This window comes from Cygnus olor, chromosome 21 (assembly GCF_009769625.2).
Source record: "Cygnus olor isolate bCygOlo1 chromosome 21, bCygOlo1.pri.v2, whole genome shotgun sequence".
In the NCBI taxonomy this organism is placed as follows: Eukaryota; Metazoa; Chordata; class Aves; order Anseriformes; family Anatidae; genus Cygnus; species Cygnus olor.
The window spans coordinates 8,371,053-8,393,962 of record NC_049189.1 but is presented as its reverse complement, the minus strand read 5'-3'; the positions used below and the strand labels follow the sequence as shown (position 1 = coordinate 8,393,962).

General features: G+C 45.0%; 1 protein-coding gene across 1 annotated transcript in view; it reads left to right on the top strand.

Annotated features, from left to right (window-relative positions):
* The window catches only part of EIF4G3 (eukaryotic translation initiation factor 4 gamma 3), a 153,751-nt gene that overhangs the window by 64,300 nt on the left and 66,541 nt on the right, over positions 1–22,910 (top strand). The window contains 10 exon segments of the mRNA XM_040534004.1: positions 7,127–7,222; positions 8,569–8,682; positions 12,307–12,339; positions 19,916–19,936; positions 20,788–20,814; positions 20,816–20,861; positions 20,864–20,893; positions 20,896–20,966; positions 21,424–21,437; positions 21,439–21,536. Of these exon segments, the coding sequence (XP_040389938.1) occupies positions 7,193–7,222; positions 8,569–8,682; positions 12,307–12,339; positions 19,916–19,936; positions 20,788–20,814; positions 20,816–20,861; positions 20,864–20,893; positions 20,896–20,966; positions 21,424–21,437; positions 21,439–21,536 (484 nt within the window). The 5' untranslated portion in view covers positions 7,127–7,192.

Here is a 22,910-nt window from a genome sequence, read left to right as displayed (position 1 = left end):
TAAAACATCTGAGTCTTTGCTACCTGAACTTGTCCCGTAGGTTGCTAATTCCCTGGTAGGTTGGGAGCTCGGGAACTCAGAGTTAAGAAGTGGTTTTACTTTGGCTGTTGCCAATGCACCAGTTAGGTCAACAGTTGCTTCATTTCTCCTTTGGTCATCCCCGTCCCTGGGAGAACAGCCGGGGACGCTGCCAGGACCAGGAGCCCTTCAGCCCTTTGCTTGAAGCTGCCGGAGTTCGTAAGTCAGCACCCCAGATGGGAAAATGTGTGTGTCCTGTGCCTCTTGTGGGTTGTAGTGGTAGTAATTTGGGGCTGTACTCGGATGCTCTGGCCCTAGCTGTTATTTCTGCCTTGCAATAACATCAGATTAAAAAAAATAATAATAATCTTGCATTCAGTCTTTGGAAGTTTTAAACAGTTTTGCAGTCACTTGAAGGCAGCGCCAATGCTGAAAGACCACAGGAGCAACTGGTTTGGGTTTGGGGAAAGACTGAACGAGGCCTCTGGTAACGCTGAGGTCACACCAACTTACACCTCTCCCAGAATTGAGGCCACTCAGAAAGTGAAGCTTGAGGAAAAAGGAAGATGCCAGCTCTGTAGGAGGGGCAGTCTGAAGGAATGCTTCTGGCATGTGGCTGCCTGTGGGTGAATTTATTGGGCAGAAATGAAGCTAGGGGTTTTAAATTACCCTCTTATTTTTAAGAGCTAAATGCGGAGAAGTTGCTGGTTATTGGGTGCTGTATGCTTGCAGTCTTTCAGGTGGTAAAACGATTTGGGCTGTGGGTGGGCAGAGTAAAACCAACTCACCAAATACACGGTGGTTCAGGATTACAAGCCACGTCTTTTCCTTCTGCGCTTGCGAACCAAGCAGTGGTTTATGCTGCTGCAGGGATTTCTTCACCTGCATCCCCGGCCAAACTGCTGCTGTCCAGGCCAGTGACCCAGGGGAAAGCTTTCTAAGAGGCTTTTCTGTGCTGAGAAACCTCCTCGAGGGCTGCTGCATCAACGCAGCCGGGTCCACATTCCCTGTTGTGGTTTTGCTCGAGGAAAATAGTTCAGCATTTGGAGGGAGAAACGAGCCTGATTGTTAAAAGTAGGGCAAGAAAGGGAAAACCATGCAGTGAGTGATCTTGCCGTTGACTCCGTTGCAGTGTGTTGTCTTGTGCCTAGCTCCAGGAGCAGTTGTGCTTTGTGTCAGGTAGCCTGTATACGTAAGAATTTGTAATTTTGGGGCAGGAGCCCTCAGGGTGAGGAACCCCGAGGGAGTGTAACTCTGCATTCCCACCTGGAGTGGCTTTAATCAATGTTTGGTGTGTAGCTGGGTCGGGGAGCACCCTGGTTATGAGACTGCAGAGACACCGGTACATCAGAGGCGTAAGCATGCGTGGGGTTTTGTTCAGGGGTCTCCTGGGGCCAGGGATGGATCTTGCAACAGTTTTATCCTCAGTTTCCAGCTGATGCATGCTTCCTGTACTTGATGTTGGCATAAAGCGATTCAAAATCGTTTTGAAAGTCCGTGTGGTGACGCTTCCAGTACACCTTTAGCTGGGCGCCCTCAGTTCGTGGGCGCAGTGACAGAATCTCACCCGAGATACAAACCACTACAGCAGGTATCGTTTGTCTCACCGCAGAGAATCACATTCCCCTCTCTTGTGTCCATGCAGGAAAAACGGCCTTTGGGGTTGCTCCGGGATAGCTGCCTTTGGCCCAGCGTGCTTCGTATTGTTATAAAATGTTTTGCTTACGCTGTCATGTTCCTCCCAAAGAGATTAAAGCATTTTGCTGGCATTCAGCTGAGTTTCAGCTCGCTGTGGATAGGAGCGCGGTTGCTGCCTTTGTTACTGGTGAGTAACTGGAAGTCCAAAGGCTTTCACACCCAAGGTCACACCAGGGATCAGCGATAGAGCGGCAGGCTCCTGAGTCACGGTCATGCATTGAAATCGCAAGACCATTTCTCCTCCTGCTATGTAACTTCAGTAAATATAGACCCATCAAACTTCTTCCATGAGTCAAGGGAGGACTCGAGAAGCAGCCATGGGGCTTAACCCCTGCCCGTGCCAAATCTCTCCAGGCTGCTGAAGGCAGGAGGCTCAGGAGCAGCACCTTTCTGCCTGGAGATTTAAGAGTTTTGTTCCAACAGGAAAAATTTCCACTGGCTGCGGGAGGCAGAGAGCTGCGTGACTCAGCTTTTTCTGAACCTGATGTGTGTACTTTGCCTGTTTATTCCCAGTACAGTCAGTACTGAGGGAGTCATGTTACGCAGCAGGCACAGTGTTTATTAACCAGCTCGGGAACTGATCTAAGAATAACTTTTTTCATTTGTTTTGTTGGTAGTGATTTTTTTAATTTTCTTTTGCTTAGCGCAGCTAGCAGCCCAAGGTGGGAACTCTGCACAGAAAACAGATAGAGAGGGTTTTCCCCAGCAAGTTGCAGGAATCCATAAACACAAACATTATTGCCTTCCCCCCACGGATAGCCACGTCTGAAACATAAAATCACTAAGATGAAAGCTTAAGGAAAGCAAATTGCTCTGCCTCAGAAGTGGAGCAGCTCAGCAGCCGTCCATTCTGGTCCAGCTCAGGGTGCTGCAATTATTGAACTTGAGGGATTTCAGTGTCAGCGTTTAGATGCTTCTGGACCAAAATTTGTATACTGAGTGATATTTGCTTCCCTGCATTCCCCTCTGTGGTAGTTTATTTAGGGAATTTGGGGAGCGTTTCCTTGCTGATCTCTTCATTTGTTCACCCTCATCCTCAGTGTTTCAGCCACGGTGCATAAAAGCCACGCGTTTCCAGCGTGACTGAACATGATTATAATCACCTTGCTTACCTATTGAGGTGCTTGGCACAGAAAAAGTCCTTTTGACAGATAAATACGTGCGATACTTTAAAGCAGCCTACTTGTGTGAAAAGCAGTGGATTGCTGTGATTTATTCTGTTGGTCGTTTTGGTGGGGTTTTTGTAGGCTACCGGGTACTGCAGATATCTACAAAGCACTTTTTTTCTTTCCTCGTTATGGTGTTTGACACAGATACCAGGGAAGGCACACCTCCAGCTGGTTCGAAGCATGCCAGGCAGAAGCATTTGTTGTTGTTGTTTAAGAATTGTGAAACACGTTTATTTAGATGATGTTTGTTGTCTTCAGCGAGATTTGTCTTGCACTCACTTCTCAAGGCTGCAGTTGCGAACCTTGCACTCAGAGCTGTCGTCTGGGCTAGGAACAGCACTGGCTGCCCAAAACATTCCCTTTTTTTGATGACAATAGTAGCAGGAGAAACCCTTCAGTGCCTGCTATTTAAGCCTTCATGTGATGTTGTTGTGTTTTTTTTTTTTGTATGACTCCGTGCTATACTGACTCTGGGGTTTAAATACTTAAACAAATTGAATATTCTGCTGCGTCATCTTGCATTTGCCTCTCAGCCCTGCAAGTGTCAGAAATGACATCTGTTATCAGTGAGGTGGCTGTACTTAAATTTGGCACTGTATTTAAAAATGCCTGCTTTACAGTCATTCTGATAAAGCTCTGTTTTTTAGGCTTGGTGATAGCTGCGCTTCCTTTCTTATGCATTTCTCTGCTTGGTTGATGAAAAGAAAGCTGTGTTTTGGAGGTGGGTAGGGATGTCAGTAGTAGCATTGAAGTTGTATCTAACTTGGGCTCTGTCCTTTTGTGTGCACGTTAAGCCTCAAGAAAACTTGTTTTTCCTGGGCCTGAAGAAGGGGAAGGATAGTTGATATCCTCCTCCCTTCTTGTTGAGGGGAGGAGCAGCTCGAACCGTCTGGGGTGAGGTCTCTGCTCTCGAGGTGCAGAGCAGGAGGCACGAGGAGCTGCCGTCAGCCAGTCCGTGTGTGTGCTGGTGTCCCCCACCGCCGCCTGCCCTGCGAGCCTTCTGTCCTCCGTGGAGGGGAGCTCCAGCAGCGCGTGAACTGGCCCCGAGCCACCCATCCTCCAAGGGAAGAAGCCACCTGAATGTCAGCTTGGGCAGAAAGTCGGGAGCAAGGTGACAGAAAAGCAGAAGAACCTCACGGACAGAAAGACAGCAGCGTTTCCCCACGTCTCGTTAGTGCTTGATTATTCTACGCCATGGTGAGATCTTGTTGCTGTGGTGCCGTTGCCACTGTGAGATGTGGTACATACTGTTTATGATACAGCATTGACATGAACAGCTCAAGCAGAATCACACTTGTCAAATAAAAGGGGAAAATATTTGATGCTGCATCTGACATCTCAAAAACTAGAAGGCTTCTTGCAAATTAGTTGTTAACATGAATGAGAGATTTTGCCAGCGGTAAGACGAGGATTGGACCACAGAAGCTCCTGAAGAGGAGGGGCAGCAGAAAACCTGCCCTGCTCGCCTGCTAGAGGTTGCTGCTTCCATAGCAGTAGCTGATGAAAACATTGAATTGCTCTTGAACCAGTCTCTTCTTCTGCTGTGTTGATACAAACTGCTGCGGAATAACACTCTTCAGCTAAATATTCTACCCAACGTGCTTTGGTATCCTAAACCACAGCAAAGATCTAATGATGTACTTGGAGACAGAGATTTTTATCATCTCTTTGACCCAAAAAGCAGTGTTGAAAATCAGGGGGGAGATAACAGAACATCCTTCTGAGTTAGCTTGTGTAGTAGGAACGCTCTCGTAAGTGGCTGTGTTGGTGCTTGAGTTTTGCTCTGCAGTGATCGGCGTGGCTCCCCAGGCAGCAGTCAGGAGGTGCTGCAGTGGTTGATGTTTGGGGTGAGACGGTACTGCGGGGTCACGCTCAGTCCCCTCACCCTCTGCACGTCGTGTTTCAGTTCTTCATCCCAAACTGGAAAATTCCTTGGTCAGATTGTCTCTATACTATGTTTACGTTTACCTTGCATTACATGTTGATCAGCAGGAAATTAATTGGGGATTTTATGTCCAGGAATGAATCAGAACAGAAAAAGAGTAACGCCAAGACCCCCGAGGTCTCTGTTAGGCTGTCTGCGTGGCACAGGGCAGTTACGGTGTGTGCTGGGACATGCTGAGGTAACGTCTTTCAGTGGTCAGATGTGCCAAGATGCTCTTCCAATACAAGGCATACTCTTGCTCCAAAACCCATCCATATTTCCTTTGACACAAGCTAATTTTGGGACGGCTGAGGAGTCTGAGCTGTAGTAGGGTCTGTGACTTCGCTGTAGGACTCGGATTCAGCTGAGCTTTGTTTCTTCCATGTTTTTCTTTGATTAACTTACTCCTTTCTTCCTAATGCATGGGATAGCTGGAAGGTATTTTTCTCTGAGGGCTGAGAGACTTGATGAACATCAGCACAGCAGAGCAGGCTTAGCTGAAAGAGAGGAGGAAAAAAATAGACAAAGGGGATGTGCAGACATTGCTCTCAGAACAGCCAGCAGGACAGGAGGTGGCGTGGGGCCGGGAAGGTGACACCCATCGAGCCTGGGAGGTGAGAAGTGAGTTGCTGCTCTCGGGGGGGCTTCTTCCCCTCCTGCAGTCATCCACAATCAGCCATCAGTAGCTCCTGTTAGTGGGGATGCTTGCTTTCCTTAGAACCTGACATCAGGTGCTACTTCCACCTTGTAGGAGCTGGTTGGCAGTCCCTTGAAAGCCAGAATAGGCCTGCGTGTACTTGGCATGGTTTGCTAATTCAGACTCAGAAGTTTGACAGGCTTCAGCACCAAATTTTGGTTCTTTGTGTCATTTCTAAACCATTCCTTGTGCTATTTGCTTGAAACAGAGCCTCAGGCTTTTTGCTGGATCACCACACCGTGTGAATCCTGTCTCGATAGTTATGAAACTACAGTTGCTTAAGTTTCTTTCTTCTTTCTTGAATACAAACAGATTTGGCCTACCAACTATAGCTTAGCTTAATTGTTTAAAATCTAATTATTCACATCAAACACAGCACAGTTCAAATCAAAGACACCTTGAAATGTGCCTGAGGGCTGGTGCAGTGAAACCTATTCTCTCGATACCACTTTATGGATTGAAAAAGTTTCCTTTTTTCCTTATACTTGCTTTTGAATTTTAATGCAAGGGCCATAAAATTCAAAGATGAGAATATTCAGCAAGGCTGTGGCTTGCAGTGGGAATATATAGTAGTTCTGTGTACAGGGAGGTTTGGCAATGTTTTTAAGCATATCCTCTCCCATAATCTGTAAAGTGAGCCCAAAGACCTTCCCCCAGAGCAGACCCAAGACCTGATGAGCTCCTTTAATCGTAAGGTAAATCTGATGATACGCAACTGGAGGGTTAGTAGCGACTGCTGCTACCCTTGGGAACGCCAACATCCAGAGCTGGCACAGCGAGGCATCGGCCATGCCGCAGGGGACAGGAGCCGAGGAGCAGGAGAAGTGGTTTGTGGAGTCGTGCAGGAGCCACAGGGCAGCATGTAGAGCCTGGGGGAATTCCTCTTGGAAGTGAAGGCTGTCACAGACTAGAGGCTGGTTTTTGGGCCAATGCAATAATAAATTTAAAGAAAAGGTAAGCTTTTTATGGTTAAAAATAAAAATAAAAAAAAAAGCGGGGGGAGAAAAGTCCTCTGAAAGGAGGAATGTCTTGTTAAAATGTGTAATTGGCATAACTACAGCTCCAGTTTGTTGTTACTTTGGGCAAATAACATGGGAGAGAGCATCTGGGAGTATAAATTGTTATAGCCCATTGAAATCAATGGAACTATGAACATTTACACAACCAATGGTCGGTCTTACATCTGTAACAATTTCAGGCAGTTTCATTGTGTTGCAAATGCTTTAAAGCAGCAGTAGCTTGTATTAAATGCATTCAAGCTTATTGCTTATCATTTGTCGTATTTTAGAGGATCTGCCAGCAATACCTATGGTTCCAGCTCTCCTTGGGCACATGTTTAGAGCAGGGTCAGGCAACAGGGCTTCAGTGACACAGAGCTGCGTTGATGTGTGCTTGCTCTCATGTTTTCCACTGTGGTGCTTCTGGAGTTTAGGGTGGTGTTGATAAATGGTTGGGTCCTCAACAGAGAAGGCTTTCTCCCTTGTAATCACCCGATCTCTTTGTGTGGTCTTTATCTTAATGGTAATCAACAGTCCGTCTGATAATGTGTTCACTTTCCATCTTTTGGGATGAATCATTTGATACGCTCATTTTTTATTCACTTTTTTTGTTCCCTGGCAGGCTCCGTACCCCTCAGGACAGAATGCAGCTCCAACCACGTTGGTGTACCCTCAAGCCCCTCAAACAATGAACACCCAGCCTCAGACCCGCTCGCCGGTAAGGGAGCCCATGTTTGCGTCATCTTACATTCTTTCCTCCTCGTTTGTCTGTTTCTCTGTGTATGTGTGTGTCTATAACACTTGGCCAGTTCTCTGAAAAGTCTGTTTTACTGAACTGGAAGCACCTTCCAAATGGCAAATCTTGATTGCATTTTTAAATGTTATCATGGTAGGAGAATTTTCATTTTGAAGTGGCTTATCAGAAAAGAAGCAATGGAGGGATTCTCATCTATGTTCAAATAACTTGATTTATTTTTAGAATAGTTGCTTTCAGGTTCACTTCACATTAGAATTTAGATTTGTTACCAGAATCTTTCTCTTTGCTTCATTTTTTTTTTCTTAAAGGAAGTATTTGGTAAAGTGGTAGAACAAAGATCAGTAAATGAAAGCGACTCTCTGCAGCAGCACTCAGTCTCCAGTGGCCTGTGGGCTTCACTTCCGAGTCAGTGCCACTGGATCAACTCTAGCCACCTGCTGTCTAGCACTGTGTAGGTGCTCACACATTTAAAGTAGAGCTTCTGTGCACCCAGATCTTTTTGTGGTAAGCCCTTTTTCATCCAAGTTGAGGTTTGGTTGTCCTCCATGATCTTTTTGTGTGTATTGTAATACTGCTCTGCTACCGTAGGCCTTTGGTTCCCCAAACCAGGCTCTTGTTGGGAAATCTCTGCTCGTAGCGCAGTTCCACATGGTGCTAGGAGACGCTCCTATGGCATCGCGTGCTTAGCCCTGCTTCTGCAGGCACGGTAGCGTGCCGTCATGATGTCTGAAGCCTCAGTTAGCCAAGGGAGCAGCAGTCCCTGCGTCTCTTGTGAATCCACATCTGCGTCGTAACACTTCAGGTTACGTATAAAACCACTGCACCATTCCCAGCACTCTTCTCTTTTTAGAGTAAGATGAATGCTGCTGAAGCATGGCAACTGAAAGCCTCCGAGACAGAAGTCTTCTGTTTGTCCACTTAACAGGTATAGTACAGGGCAAGCTTCCCCTACAGGCAGCTGCACCGATGTGCTTGCCCCGCTTCTGGAGATGTCACCTCCAGGGGATTTGCAGGAGGGTTAGTTCCGAGGCCTGTTGACCTCAGCGCTGATGAGCAAGCCAATTAATGACAGTTTTGATGATGTTTCTGTAATGTGGACAGCTGTGAATTTGTAACTGGATCCCACCACTTCTTTAGTACCCTGTTCTAATCAGTAATGTGGGATACTGACGGTAAAAATCTTTTCTCAGTAAGTATATTCAGCTTCTGTATCTCTTATTGTTGAAAAGCAAAAATAAATTTATATGGTTAGAACTGGAGCAAAACCTGACTGAAGAGCTGCATCTCTAAACCAGTTTTTTTGACAGCCCAGCAGAACAGTGCCAATACATTGCACAGACAACTGGAAGAGGAGGAAGGTTTTGGAACAGAGTCCGGTTTACAGGTCCCTGGCTGGAAGAGGCTGGATAAAATACTGCATTGTAAGCAATATAACAAACTGTACTCCTTCTTGCAGGCAATTGTGCCGATGGCACTATTTTATTTCTTTATTTCTTTATTTTTTTTACCACATCTTTTTGTTGGCTGATCTACAGAAATGCACTGATTTGCTTCTTTGCTAAAAGCATGAGCTACCATGGCAGTTTCTGCCAGGTTAAGTGGCAACAGAACGTCCAAAGTTGACTGGCAGTCGGGAGGGTCTGACCTGGTAGGACAGAGACCAGGATGACTTCGGGTTTTCCAATCAACAGATTGTTTTCAGGAGATTTGGCTGAAAATGTGTCAAATTGTAGGGATTTAGCCCTGTTATTGAGGAGGTATCGAGGAAGGATTTGTCTGCAGTTGTCAGCTATTTTTCTGTGGTCATGAACTACTTTTTATTTTTTTTAAACTCTCCTGTATGCAGTTTTTGCCATCTGCTCTGCTAGTGACCATTTCCACCCCCATTACTAAAAGGTGCACACATAACATTTCATTCCACCTCCCCACCCCAAAACAAATGCAAGACGAGCTGCTCCTGAACTACTCTTGCATTTTGTTCTGGGCTCGATTTACCTCTTTTATTTTTAACTTTTTAGGTTTGTTTTTACCCTTCTTTTTTGGTGGCGAGGGGAGGGTGAAGAGGGGCTGAGGAAGGCAGCAGGACACCTTTGCCATGCGTAGGCTCTGTAGCATGGTCCCATCCGTCACACCGCCGGTGCAGCTGGGTGTAGGGGCTGTGGCACTTGTAGAGCAGCCAGAGCTTGCTCCGTGCAGTGTCTGCACCAAAGGGCTATTGGCAATTGCACGGTTCGGGCTTTTCTGTTCCTCCCTGGACAGCTGCCTTTGCAATCCAGCTGGCTCCATGGGTTGTCCCCGTTAGCTTCCTAGTGCCGCTCCGATACCAGGAACGTCGAAGTGCAGCTCCAGCAGTGGGCGAGGAAACAGAATTGTTCAGCCCTACTCCAAATTCCCTGTTAGGTGATTTTAACACCAACCCCCCAGTTGTAGGAGGCCTGCCAAAAACCACGGTCGGCAAGGGAGTTGACCCAGAAGTGGTGGTTTTCTGCTAGGCATGCGTGTGCCAGACCAACGCCAGCAGGTAGAGACTGTGCCCTGTCTCCAGCTGTGCATGGAGCAGTGAGCAGGACCATAAGGAGTGTGGGTGGCAGAAATGTTGGACCCAGTCTCCATAAAGTTTTCCTTTTATCTACCACCTTCATCTGACAGAAGAACAAAGTGTCTATTTTAATCCGAGCCAGCAGTGACTACAGTTTGTTCTGTTGCTTACAGCTACTAATAGGAATAAATCCTGTCAACCTGATTTTTTTTTTTAAATAAAAAAAAAAAAAGGAAAAGAAAAATTAAAAGAGAGAAAATCAATAGCCAATGGTGACCAGTACAAAATAGATTAGGGTATTTTTCACTAACTTTGAGGTTTTGTTTTTATTTTTTCTTGTAACACATTACTTTTTTGTCCACAATGGAATATACTTCAGCTTCTTAAGAAGTAAGCTTCCACCTCTTGTTTTAAGCACAGGGAGAATTAATCTTTTGTGCAGAACAGTGATAAGAGATGTTCCTTGGCCTTCAAATTAAGCAAGACAAGGTTTTTGCACCCCATGATTCTTTTTAGTGCTTTATTTTACATCGGTGTATAACATGGTGTGTGGCCCCACCAGAAGGGCTTTTGCCAGCCCTTCCAGGGTAAGCATTATTCCTTTTTCTCAAATGCATGACACTGAAAGTGTTTTTGAGGAGTTCTTCCTGAGGAAAAAAAGGACTTGAAGTGCATCCCCCCTCCTTAGGCTCCTCCTCCAGGTTACCGTTTCTCATCGCAGCAGACTGATCAGCAGAGCCTCTGTCCTCTTCTCACCAGGAGGTTTGGGAGAAGGCCAGGAGTCTTTGAGTGCTTCTGTCCTGTGGTTGCTACTAAATTGGAAATTTTAGGTCTTTAGTCTTAAGAGTTGATAATCCTTTGCATTTTTTCTTAAATGGAAGGCTGAGGGAAAGTTTTCAAGGGTGTTTGCTAGGGGTGGGGAAACTGCTTGTTGAATCAGTGCAGGTGACTCTAAACTCCTACGTTAGTAATAGTCTGTGCACATATTTTCCTGTTTTTGAAGGTTTTTTATGACTTTTCATCCAAATGTCACAATGAGGTGAAGGTAGAGGGAATATATGAGCACCACTGCTGTTAGTAGACTACTTGGAAATGTTGAATATAGGTGATTAAAATGCTTATAAGGGAGAAAATCAACTGGACCAGTGAATATTTATACGTTGCTTCTCATATTTGAAGGGATTAAAATAGCTGGGAAGTAGGGCTGTGAGTAAATCCCACTCCACTTTTTCTTCCTGAAAAAAAATCTCTTATTAAGAAAATCGATAATTAGTAGGCAGTTTTGATCACCCTTCTCATTAGTACTTTTCTACATTAGAATATACGGTAGCCCTCAGGCAGAAAGTACAGCGTACTGAGTCCCAGCACGTATATGCATGAGCAGAGGTGGGCTGGCATCGCGTGCTGCGGCACGTGCCCTACGGTCCCGAGCAGTCCCCAGCAGCGGCAGGTAGAGGCACGCTGTGTGCTGCTGCGGCGTGTGGGAAGTCACAGCGGGATCTAGTTTTGCTTGCTCCGTTTAATTATTGGAGCTATTACCGATAGGTTTATCTGCTCTCATCTTGGAGCTGTGCTGAGTACACTGAGAATTAAGAGTTTAAATACCTAACTTGGCTTCTGAACGAGGATACCTTGTCACCTTTATTTCTATTTTCCATTTCTTGCATTCATTTTTATTTCTATTTTAACAATCAGTTACTTATTGGAAAATGCTTTTAATGTTTACTGAGCATGTTAAATTCTGAATACTTTCCTCCATATGTAACCCAGGTGGGTGGGAGGTGATTTAGTGGCCTGAGCTGAGGGCTGGGAACCAGGACCTCCTGTTCTCCAGGCAAGCCCTGCCCTGCTGCATCGGGCTCCCAGGGGCATCACGGGTTAACCTGTCGCCTTCGGTTTCAGAGGGGGGTGACAAATCCGACCCCTTAAGGAGAGGGGTTGGAGGATTCTATCGTGATCCTTTGAGGGGGGGAAAAAAAAAAAAGACAATGAAACCACACGGTGTACATGTAAAGAACTGCCGGTTTGCCTTGCAGAGAGCCCGCAGCCCCCAGCCCGCAGGCTGTTAGCAGCGCCCGCCTGGCTCAGCCAGGCACCAGTCTCCATTCTCTGCTCCCACCAAATTTTTGGAACGGCTCTGAGTCCAGCTGCTTCAACCATTTACCTCCCCCTTAAACAGTTTAAAATCTTCACTGCTGCTTGTTTTATTTTTATTTTTTTTCCCAGGCAGGGTAAAGAATGCCTGCATTCATGCCTAGAGTGCCTTTAAAATGAGCGGCAGCTTTGGCTGTTTATCCGCCAGCTCTCGAGCAGCACACTTCCCCGTAGCGGTGTTCACTCGTTATATCTCAGTACCTGTCTGTCACTGTCCTGCAGCAAAGCTTTGACTGTTTGTGGTTTTTCATGTGGGTTTATTTTGCATAGAGTGTGACATTTTGGTTTCGTTGTGGTGTTTCTGACTCTTTGTGCCTTTCCTTTTGTGTTTGTTTCTCCCGCCTTTCCTCAGTTTGCAGCGGGGCCTCGACCTGCCCATCACCAGGTACAGTACCCTGCCCCTTCATTACCATCCTAAACTAATTTGCTGGGGGAGGCGGGTGGTCGGAGGTTGTTCACCCACTAACTCAGAACGAAGGCTCGCTTTGGAAACCAGCCTCGTTAGTAGATACTAGCACCTGCGTAACCTCGCTAACAAGCTGCCTGCAACGCAGAGTAACACTTAATTCCTGGTCGGTGTCACTGCACTCATTAACCACCTCACTTCCGCTATTTCCGTAGGAAAGGAGAACATGTATAAATTATTTCCAGGTATGTGTGAGATTTGCTTGTCTGTTCAAGTCGCAAGAAACTTTGCCTAGTATTTCCCAAAGCAGCCAGCGCATTATGTTGCCTGAGCTGAAGACTTTGACAAGAACTGGGTGCTCAGGTCCCTAAGAAAATCCTACTTTTCAAACTCAGAGCAAGGCAGATGATTTTCCAATTCGTACATTTCTTGTGTGATATGCCTGGTTATCTGTTGTCATTACATTGCTTAATGTTTTCTTTACTCACTGTATGAAAGCCAGACGTTAGGAATCTTCATAGTATTCCTGCCACATGACTTGGACATTGTAAGGAATCACTTAACTCAGAAGAACGAAAATAAGGAATAGCTCTGGCTTGTGAAACCCAGGGATAGCGCTTGTTACTAGGGAGGCTGAAATACCAAAAGGATCTGCTGTGCAGCAGGATGGATGCACAGGTCCGTTCTGGCCTATTCATGGTGCCCAAAGCTGTCTTTTCCATCACCTCTGACATTCATCTTTGCCAAGGCCCTTTTTCAGAGTTCATCTGGGGACTGATTTTGCTTCCTCTTGTAGCTTTGGAGGGGGTAGAGGTTGCCTGAGCATGGATACGTGGAAAAGTGGACAAGAGGCATGGCAAGGGTAGGAAAGGTCTCCCAGATTTGGTTGTTCCCGTGTCGTTCTTCTTTCTCTTCGCTTGGAAAGAAAGAGTCTGTTTTCACCAAGTTAATGGGAGGGAAAATAATCCCATTAACTCCAGTGTTGTTGGGACAGGGGCTTAAGTCCTGGAAGGCTTGTTCCAGGAGAACCGCATTGTTCTCACATTGTTCCTGCTAGTCTGAACTGTTTGATGCTGTAGAGGTGTGCGCCTTCGGGAGGGTCCTGCCCCAGGACAGCAGGTAAGTGTGTTGGTGGGCACACGCACTGCCGCCGCCCCCCAGCTTTCCACGTCAGAGAGCAGCGTGCAGGCAGGCATCCTTCCAGAGCAGGGCAGAAAAAAAAAAAAGCTTAAAAAGTAGAATGAGGCATTTGCTGCACTTGTTTGCTCGCAGGCAAACATCACATGAGAGAGAGAGAACTGATTTTTGTGCCCAGCAAGGGATTGCATTGACAGGCGGTGGTGGAGGAATGTTTGCAGGATTACTGCGCAGTGTGCAGGATGACAGAATTAGTATCTTGTTTAGATACTTTTGTTCTTGACCTTAACTTGAGGTCTGTGTTTATATTACGTGATACTGAAGAAGATTTGCTGTTCAGAAACTCATTAGCTCTTTCATAGGTTGTTTCCAAGACAAAGTATGTATTCAGTGTGAACTGTTTAAGTCTCATAAAAATTACCAAATTCACTGCAAGCAGAATTTGGAACAAGAGACTCGAATCTGGAGGCAGCTCAGCCTTGCAAGAAATGATTTCAGTGACTGGTGGCCTTACTGGTAGGGCTCTGCCACCCATCTGTCACGGCTTGGTTTAACACTTTCTTTTGGACCCAGTTATGGCCCTCCCGGAGGTTAAAATTTGTGATTTCCCGGTTTGTTTTCCTGAATGTATCACCACATATTTAACTGTGTTGCAGTTAGATTTGGACTCCATGACGTTTGAGGTCTGCTTATAATTATCTGAGGGAAGCTGTCACTGTTAGAAAAACCCTTCAGGCTTTATCCCAGTGATATATCTGCCCTGCACCGGAACGGGACAGGCACAGCGAAACCTGGGCTTCAGATGAGCTCCTTGGTTCTTTGCATCTGAAACTCAGTCTGTGCCCGTCGTTCCGACTGGGGATGGAGAAGGGGGTTTTTGCCACCCACCCCTGCAGAAGGGTCATGGCTGTTGAAGCAAATTCATCGCAGACCCAGCACGTAGAGAATTTGCGAGTCTGACGTAAATGATTGTTCACACGAACCGGGCAGCTTTAACATGCTGGAATAGCAAAAGGTTGTGTAACACAAACAGCAGGCTTCCAGGCTGAGGTTTTGTAACCTAAAAAATCCAAAGTAAGTATGTCGACCATAGCGATACTGGTATTGTTACAGTGACATAACGAGTTCTTCTAGGAAAGCAGCAGCAAGATGAGGTTTGCAACGATTTCTGTGTGATGCTATTAACATAGGCTTCTTATGATTCTGTGTCTTTCTCAGTCAACTAATGGATTATTCTTTAATGTTATTTCCTGTAATTATTAGATCTCTAAAGTACTCAAATTAGCATGATTTAAGCACCTGAAGTTGACTGGCAACTTCATAAGCAATTTATTTTTGGATGGAAATGCTTGCCCTGACGGTTTCAAGCCAGTAGATGCTGTAGAAGGTGTAATCAAAGTCTGTGCGATAGAAAATATGAAAATGAGATTTAGGACGCTAAGAAAATATTAAGATGAGATTTAGGATGCTATGCTAAGTAAATAGTGGCTGAAGTCTAATAAAAATAGCTGTAGTGGTTCTGATTAAAAGTTAAATGTGCATAACTAATCCTTGATTGCAGTAAGGCAGCTATCGCAGAAACCACTGGGCAGTCTCACTTTCTAGGAGAAAGCAAATGGGTGTTACAGTGTTTGCAGCAGTATATTTAAATATACTGTCAACTTCTGTTTTTCTTTAAATGCCAGGCTTTATGCACAACCCACGGGTTTAGCTACAAGACTTAGCTACCGTCCTGTCTGGGTTTGGCGTTCCATTTCCCATTTTGTTCATGGAGCATCCCTGTCTCTTCTTTATTTCTTTTTAAGCGAAGCTCTTGAGTCACTTTGTTGCTTCTGATCCTCATGAAACATAAATGAAAATAGCAGTTTTCTTTTAAGCTGAAGTCCGAAGCGTAGAATAACCCTTAGTTGAAGAAGCGACTTCAGGAGTATGAGAGAGATTTTAAAAATGGATGCTCAGAAGAGGCCAGTGTAATTAAAAACAGAAATAAGAACAATAGAAACTCAAATGTCGTTTTTCTCTTTCTGACTTATAATTGTATTTGAGATTAGTTTACTAGCTATGGCAGACTAATTTAGTCTGAGGTTGCAGTTGCAGTTTATTCCAGTTTAGCTTGGGGTTACTTGAGTTCTTTGAGTATAGCTTATATAACAGCAGGCTGGGTTCGCCCATGCACTGTTGTTAAAAAGCCTCACGATTTGGAGAGGTCAGAAATTTACTCCCTGAGTACATTGGTTACTCAAGTCTAACCATTTGTAGCTTCTTGAAATACCTCGCATTAGACAGCAGTTGGAAAAGGTTCCCGTAATCGCTTCTCTGTCTTCATCCACAAATATGGAAAGGAACTACCAGTTTAAATCCCATGGTTGACACAAAAAGGGTGTTTTCTTCCCCCATTTTTTATTTATCGCTCAGTAAATAAGAAGACTGGGAAAACCTGAGGTAGGGGAAGAACCAAGTCTTGCTTTGTGCCCCAAGGGCTGCTGCTGAGCTGCCGGGAAGCCGAGATGCGCAGCGGGCTTCCTGCTGCGGCTCCTGCTCCTGGCACCTGCTTCTGGCTTGGGGCTGCAGCTCCTTGGCCAAGCCTTGCCGCAGGAAAAAGGGAAGTTGTAATCCGATCCTTCAAACTAACCCGGGCACTGCTCCTTCCGTCTGCAAATAGACGTCACTCCTGCTGTGCTGCTTGTGCCAACGCCTCCTCCTCCCTCTCCCAGGCCAGGTTTGGGACCGACACGTCTGCACGTGAACAACAGAGCTGTCTTGGGGTGCCGCAGGCTGGCCTGAGGCAGAGCACTTGGCTGTGCCATTTGATTTGATCGCACTGATGACATCTGGTTGAACTTCCCGTTTGCCGTCCTTGTCTCTAACTTTTGGCAGGGCTTTGTGGACCCATCGCAGTCGCCAGCCTTGATCTGGCCTAGAAAGAAGGAGCCCAGCCACCGTGCGCACGCTCTGGGTGAGGGGCTGGGGTTAGCGTAGATCTGTCTCCGGTGCTCTTAGCAGAGAACATCATTGCTCAGTGCAGCCCTTAGAGTGCATGGCGAGTGCTTCACAGGCATTTCCCTGGAAGTGATGACTTAAAAATCTAAAGTAATAGAAAATCAATTAAAAATGCAGTGAGGTTTATCAGGAGGTTGGCACTCTCTTTGATCATTGATTTTCTAGATGACAAGCGTGATGCCTCTTAGTGGCTGGCCTTCAGCAGCCTTTTGACACAGGGTCGTATGGGAAGAAAATTAAGTGGGAGAAGATGCTTAATAAGAGGATATTGGGATGGGTATAAGGACTGATTAAAAAGTAAGTGGCAGGGCAGTGCTGAGAGAGTAGGCAGGAGGTTAGTAGTGTATTTCCTTAATAATTCTGTTAATTACCCTGGCACAAATAGCAGGTATGCATCTGCAACACACTTAATGAGTGGGAAGCTAGAAAATGGGGTTAGCAAAGGGAAGCTGTACAGGGAGGACAAGCGTGATGGAAGCAAGGCGTAATTCAGCTGTGCAGAGCACAAGCCCTTACACTCAGTGCCAAGGAAAAGGTTTGTTAAATCAGGTATCGTCAGCTGGGACCACCTGTGCAATGCAATCTTTCGATGAACAGAAAAGTTATTTCCAGCTGAGATGGGGGAGTTATTACTGCTGTGTTAACAACTACTGGCAAAACCCTGTCTGGAGCATGTATGCAATTCTTTTTTATGGTTATTTTTCCGAAACGATTTTGGAATCTTTTAGCATATTTTGTACTAATTTGACCATCCTGGCTGTATAGTAGGACTTAATCTTTGAAGGAAGTAGTCAAGTATTGCAGTTTTCTATCAGAAGCCTTGCTGTGGCCCAGGGTACTTTCATGGCCCTGCGTGGGGAACTCTCTATGCTCCATGCTGAATCGTGCACTTTGTGGAAGAAATAGAGGCAAATATCTCTGTTTTTAATCTCCTGGTATTCTCCTGTGGGCATCATTAGCTTTACTTGAAAATGTTGGCTGTGCAGGCATCCGTTTGACCTTGCAAGATGAATCTTTTAGCAATCAAATCAGAGCAGTGAAACATTTCTACGAATGACTTGAACATTGTTTGCTTAGCTTTGGAGGGACGGGATCAGGGATATAGCAATAAAAAAGTCTGACAATGAGATGATGTTTTGTTTTGAATCATAAACCCATATATAAATCAGAGGCACAGTGCTCTGATACCTGATTTTCTTGAGAATTGTAATTTTACTTACAGGAACAGGAATAACTAAAAGTAATTCAAACTTCGCTGGAGACCCCTCTGCTTGGCCTTTCCAAAAGCATTGGATGTCTTGTCACTTGGAATGATGGATCTGCTTTTCTTCTTGCTGTGTCCTTCTTAGAAGCAATGAGATCGTCTTTGTGTTTTTTTTCTTTTTTTGTCTTCATCTCTGGATTGAGCTGCCTCTGCAATGGCCTGGGCAGTATAGAGTGGTTTTGGAGAGGTGGTGGTTGTGTGTGTGGTGTGTGTGTGTGTTTGTTTTTTAACCCTGAGTTTCCCTTGTTGGAGGTTCTCTTTCTGCTGTAGAACAGCTTAGCGCTACCCCGGTGTTATTTCTTAGTTGATGTAAGAACAAAGCCTGTGTAACACCACCCGTGTTGGCGTACAGAGCACGCTTTCGTTCCTTCTGCTGCAGCTGGAAGGAGAGCTGGCAATGCGTTTCGTGGAAATGGTGTTTCTTCGGCGTGTCACCCCCACACATCATGTTTCACGATCTTTTAGGCAGCGGTTCCCAGTGACAGAAGCAAAAAGCTGTCTGTAAACCGGAGTTTCCATTGCTGTAAGATTTTCCTCAGTCGTTTCAGGGGAGGTGTTACTCAGCAGGTTCCTAGGTGCAGCTGTGGAACTTGGCTGGAGGAAGGCAGGCTTCTCGTCTGGCTCGCGCTGCTGGAGGACTCCCATCCTCTGCGGCCAAGGCTCTTCTGTGCCACCCTGCCGAAGGAGTTACTGCCGCTGTAGGGGCTTGCTCTCGGGGCAGTCTGCAGCCCCTCTTCACTCCGGGATAGATACAGAACTGTGGTGGCATTGAATGTTTCTTTTTCTTTCCTATAGCACTTTGGGTCTCCCAGAGCTGCTGTAACCCACTAACAGATCAGAAGTGGTCATTATTCAGCAGTTCGTGGTGAGAAAGAAGGAAGGACCTGATTTCATTCACTCCCAAACCTTGGGTACAGCCCCTTTCATGGCAGGCTTGCTGCTGATTCTGTGGTTTTATAAGTGACTTTGAAAGTAATGAAGAGAAGCAGTAATGAGAGAAAATATTTTAGATTTCTTTTTGGTGTATCTGGGTATTGAAGAATTGCAAGCTGTAGTTAATCTCATCATAAATTCAGCATCTATCCTTATTCCATGTAACGCTCACGTAGTTCCCCTGCATCTAGGCAGCCCACACATTTTTATTGGCGCAGGAATGTGGCAGCATGTTGCTCTTCTGGTTTTTCTTTCTGTATCCTCGCTTGCAGATTTTTCCCCCCAAAACAGTTGCCTTTTCCTAATTCAGGTTACATTGTGCAGTGTGCCAGTGACAGTTCTTCATCCGGATTAACAGGGTTGGACGTCAAAGCATTGTGGTCATTGTATTGTGTCTGGATTTCTTGCGCCAGGGAGTCATCCTTGGCTTTTCTGGAGAATCATTTGGTATGGGAACCAACGTAGGTATCCGTGTCTTCAGGAACACCAGAATGACCATTTTTAATTTCATTGTCACATCAGGTATAGAGGCATCACAGCTTCCTTCTGCCTACCTCATTCTTTCCAAATGCAGGACAAATAAGCCCAGCGTCCTTCCTTCATTGTGTAGTGATTGCCCTCCTTTTCTCTCTCACCACTCACGATTGTGGTTACTCAAAGACTATTTGCATGATGCACTTCATCACTCAGCCAGTCTTCAGTGTGATGTATGATGACCTAATTTTTTTTATTTTTATTTTTTGTTAGCAATTAAATACATGGGCATTTCTTATACCTTCCAGCTTGGTGCAGAAGTGGAGCACAAATCCATGATTTGAGCATGAGTTACGCTTATCTGCTATCTTTGTGTTACTGAAAGAGACCGAAAGGAAAAATGTTTGATTTAGGAACAGAGTAAGCATAAAGTCTTTCTGTAGTATCAGGTTTTCTACAGTTAATTACAGACTATTTTTTTAAAAAACTTATAAGATTTTCCAATATCAAACTTTTTTAGAAGAGTTTCTGAACCCCTGACCTGGGATTCTGGTAGAAGAGTCCTTGCACCAGTTCAGTGTCTGTCTTGCTGGTTCTGTAAGAGATTAGTCAAAGCAGGGTAGAAAGATGAGTGGAAATTGTGTGCAGTTAGGGTGCATGTTATATCCTATTCCTTCCTATTGATCTGTAAGCTGTTCCATTGGCTTTCCTTTCTGTTCCTGCTGCTTTCTTGCTTCGTTATTGAAGGGAGGATTCAGACCTATACAGGTTAATTTTAACTCCTGGTTCTGCATGGCATAATTGTCTCTTTATCACTTGTATCATTATTCCGTTAGTGAATGCATTAATGTCTGATGCAAACCTTACCAACTGAGTTTAAAGATTATTGCCAAGACTCTGGTAACTAGAGCAAGGGCTCCAGTGCCACGAGCGCTCCATACTGTGGATGCTGATGCCTTTCCCAGTGCTTACAAGCTGAGACCTGACCACGTACCACTGGGTTGCTTGGTTTCCTGGAGTTGGTCCACTTGCGTGGGGCATCACTTCATGCAAACATGGTAGAAGATTTTGGTGCCACCCTGGAAGAGGTTGCCACCCTTTTGGAAACAGAGCACAGAGAAGTCACATGTCCTCAATTTGTACAAAGAGCAGGCATGAGGCATCTCTTCATAAAACCTGGATTTAACTGTTCTGAAGTTACACCGAAACAGTTGCCTTGATGTTTTTTTTTCCCTGGCATATTAATAAAGGTGGCTTTTTGGCAGTCAACCCACCTTATAAAAGCATATTTGGCAGAAATAATTTTTCTGACGGTCGCTCGTGAAAGTTGGGGTGTATAATTCAGTAGATACAACTAATAGACAGACTTCAAAGTTTCGCATTTGCTCTTACCTTTTACTACCTGGAAAAACATTGAAGGTTACAGGATGAATTTAGTATTTACAGATAGACAGCAATTGTCCTGCAGTTTTCTGAATGTGTGGCAACCCTTTGGAAGTAGTACTGTATCTACAACATATTGTCCCTGCCTTTGTAATGATACTGTAATTTTTCTACAGGAAGTTTGACCGATTCTTTTTCTCCTCCTCTCTCCTTCCTATGTCCCTTTCCTGCCCTAGTTTTTTCAGAGGCCTCAGATACAGCCTCCCAAGAGCTACCATCCAGAACAGCAGCCCTTCCATCCGTCCTGGTGCACAACACCGACTGCAGTGTATCAAACCAACCAACCATCATGATGGTTAATCATCTGCCAATGCCGTATCCTATGCCTCAGGGCCCCCAGTACTGTATACCACAGGTAAAAACACGTTCTCCAGGCACTTAAGAACTGAAAAGCAACCCGTGCTTCATCTGGATTTTCTCAAGACCTGCTGCAGCATTGGGAGAGGGGAGATAAACTGGTAGTTGCATATTCAATTCCTATGCTTCTTTATGAAGTATCTGTTGGTCTGAGCATGGAGGGCAGTAAGAATAAATTATTTTTTAGGCTTGGCATTTTCTCAGAAACAGTGTGAACTAAGCTCTGGAAAATGCTATGAATGTATTTAAATTGACTTAATAGCGCCACAGTTACTCTAAACCTTGGACCTATAAAAACATGATATTACTGAAAGCAGCAGTGGGATGACTTGTCATTGTTAAGAAGTTTGATAATCTGATCCGTATGGATTTTTGAGGGCTCAATTACAGTTTTTGTATGTACAGCATGTCATTGCATCAACTCTTGTAAACTGATGGTTATTTTTTCTTCCTAGTATCGACACAGTGGCCTCCGTAGTTGGGCCCCCACAGCAGTATCCTGTTCCAGCCACCAGGCCAGGCACCTTTTATCCAGGACCAGGTCCTGGAGAATTTCCCAATGCCTACGGTAAGTTCTGGTTGGAGATTTCCTGTAAGTATTTCTGGGCGTGGTTTTTCTCTTGTCAAGTTGAAGATTTATAATACCAAACTGGATTAGCAGTTTTGTTTGAACTTCATATAGCTGCTTGATTTGGTTGTGTCAGAGCCCTTATTATTCACTCCTGAAAATTCACAGTAACGGAGTTTCGTTTGTATGAATGCTCAAGGAAAGGCTGTAACTGTAGAGCTACCATAATGACACGTGAATAAGAATAGTGGCTATTATTATTCCCTGCTAAATCATTATTATTTATTAAGGTATTGTGAATACAACTGGCAGCCCTGGTTCCACTGGTTTCCTCAGGACGGCACAGCAACAGAGCATTAACATTTCTTGTCCTGTGTTCCCTGTTTGGCATTTAAAAAGGGAAAAGAACAAACCATCTGGCTTAATTCACTGGTCTCATGCTGCAAGAACAAGTTAGTCCAGTGAAAGCGTTTGTAACCCATACACAGGCTGATGTTTTGCCTTTCAAGACACGGTTCCTAGTGTTCACCTCTTCTCAAGCAAAGAGCGCTACTGACAGTGGTTTCCACAGTAGCTGTGTGCTGTGGTTTGTTTGTTACAGTATATTCAATATATTTGACTCCCTTCCTCAGGTAATCAGGTTCAAAGCCACTCCTAAAAATTGAAGGTGGTGATCTGTCCAGTGTTGAGCATCCCTTCCATCTGCATCTGCCGGTGTTCCTTGCCTCCTGCGGGACCTCACAACTGACTCTCATTTGGGTTCCATTGAGTAGACCCCATGGTGTCAGTGGGAGACTCTCCTTAGTGTGTCCCGTGCACACCTCTTCTCTTGGCAGACATCTTTTATGTAGAAGTAATTAAGCCCTTAGTTACTTCCCTTGTGCTGCCGTGTACGATGCATATCATACTTACATCACAGTCCCCTATAAGGTTTTCTGTGGATCTGTCTTTCAGTTGTCATTTAAGATAAATCAGCTCCTGTAAGCTCTGTTTCAATGAGCTGCAGAAACAAGGTATCTTGCAGTAATGTGTATCACTTTTTTTTTTTTTATATTGTCTTGCCTTGCTCATGTGTGGGAACATTTGAAAAAATCCCCAGGATGATTCTAGTAATCACCCCCCTGTACTTTTTTAAAGGGTTTTTACTTCTCAGTATCAAACTTGAGATATTTTGTCAGTCTGATTGCTAGCTGCCCACACAAATTCTGTAGTCTGTTGGGGTCGACCATGTTATCACATTTCCTTGCAGCTTTAGCTGTTGGTATTTCTGAGCATTAGAAGTGAATGATTACCTTCCAGGCTGAACAATGATGACCGTGTACAGTTGACAGAATTGCATGTTTGCTCTGTCACAAATTCAGATTTATTTGAAAG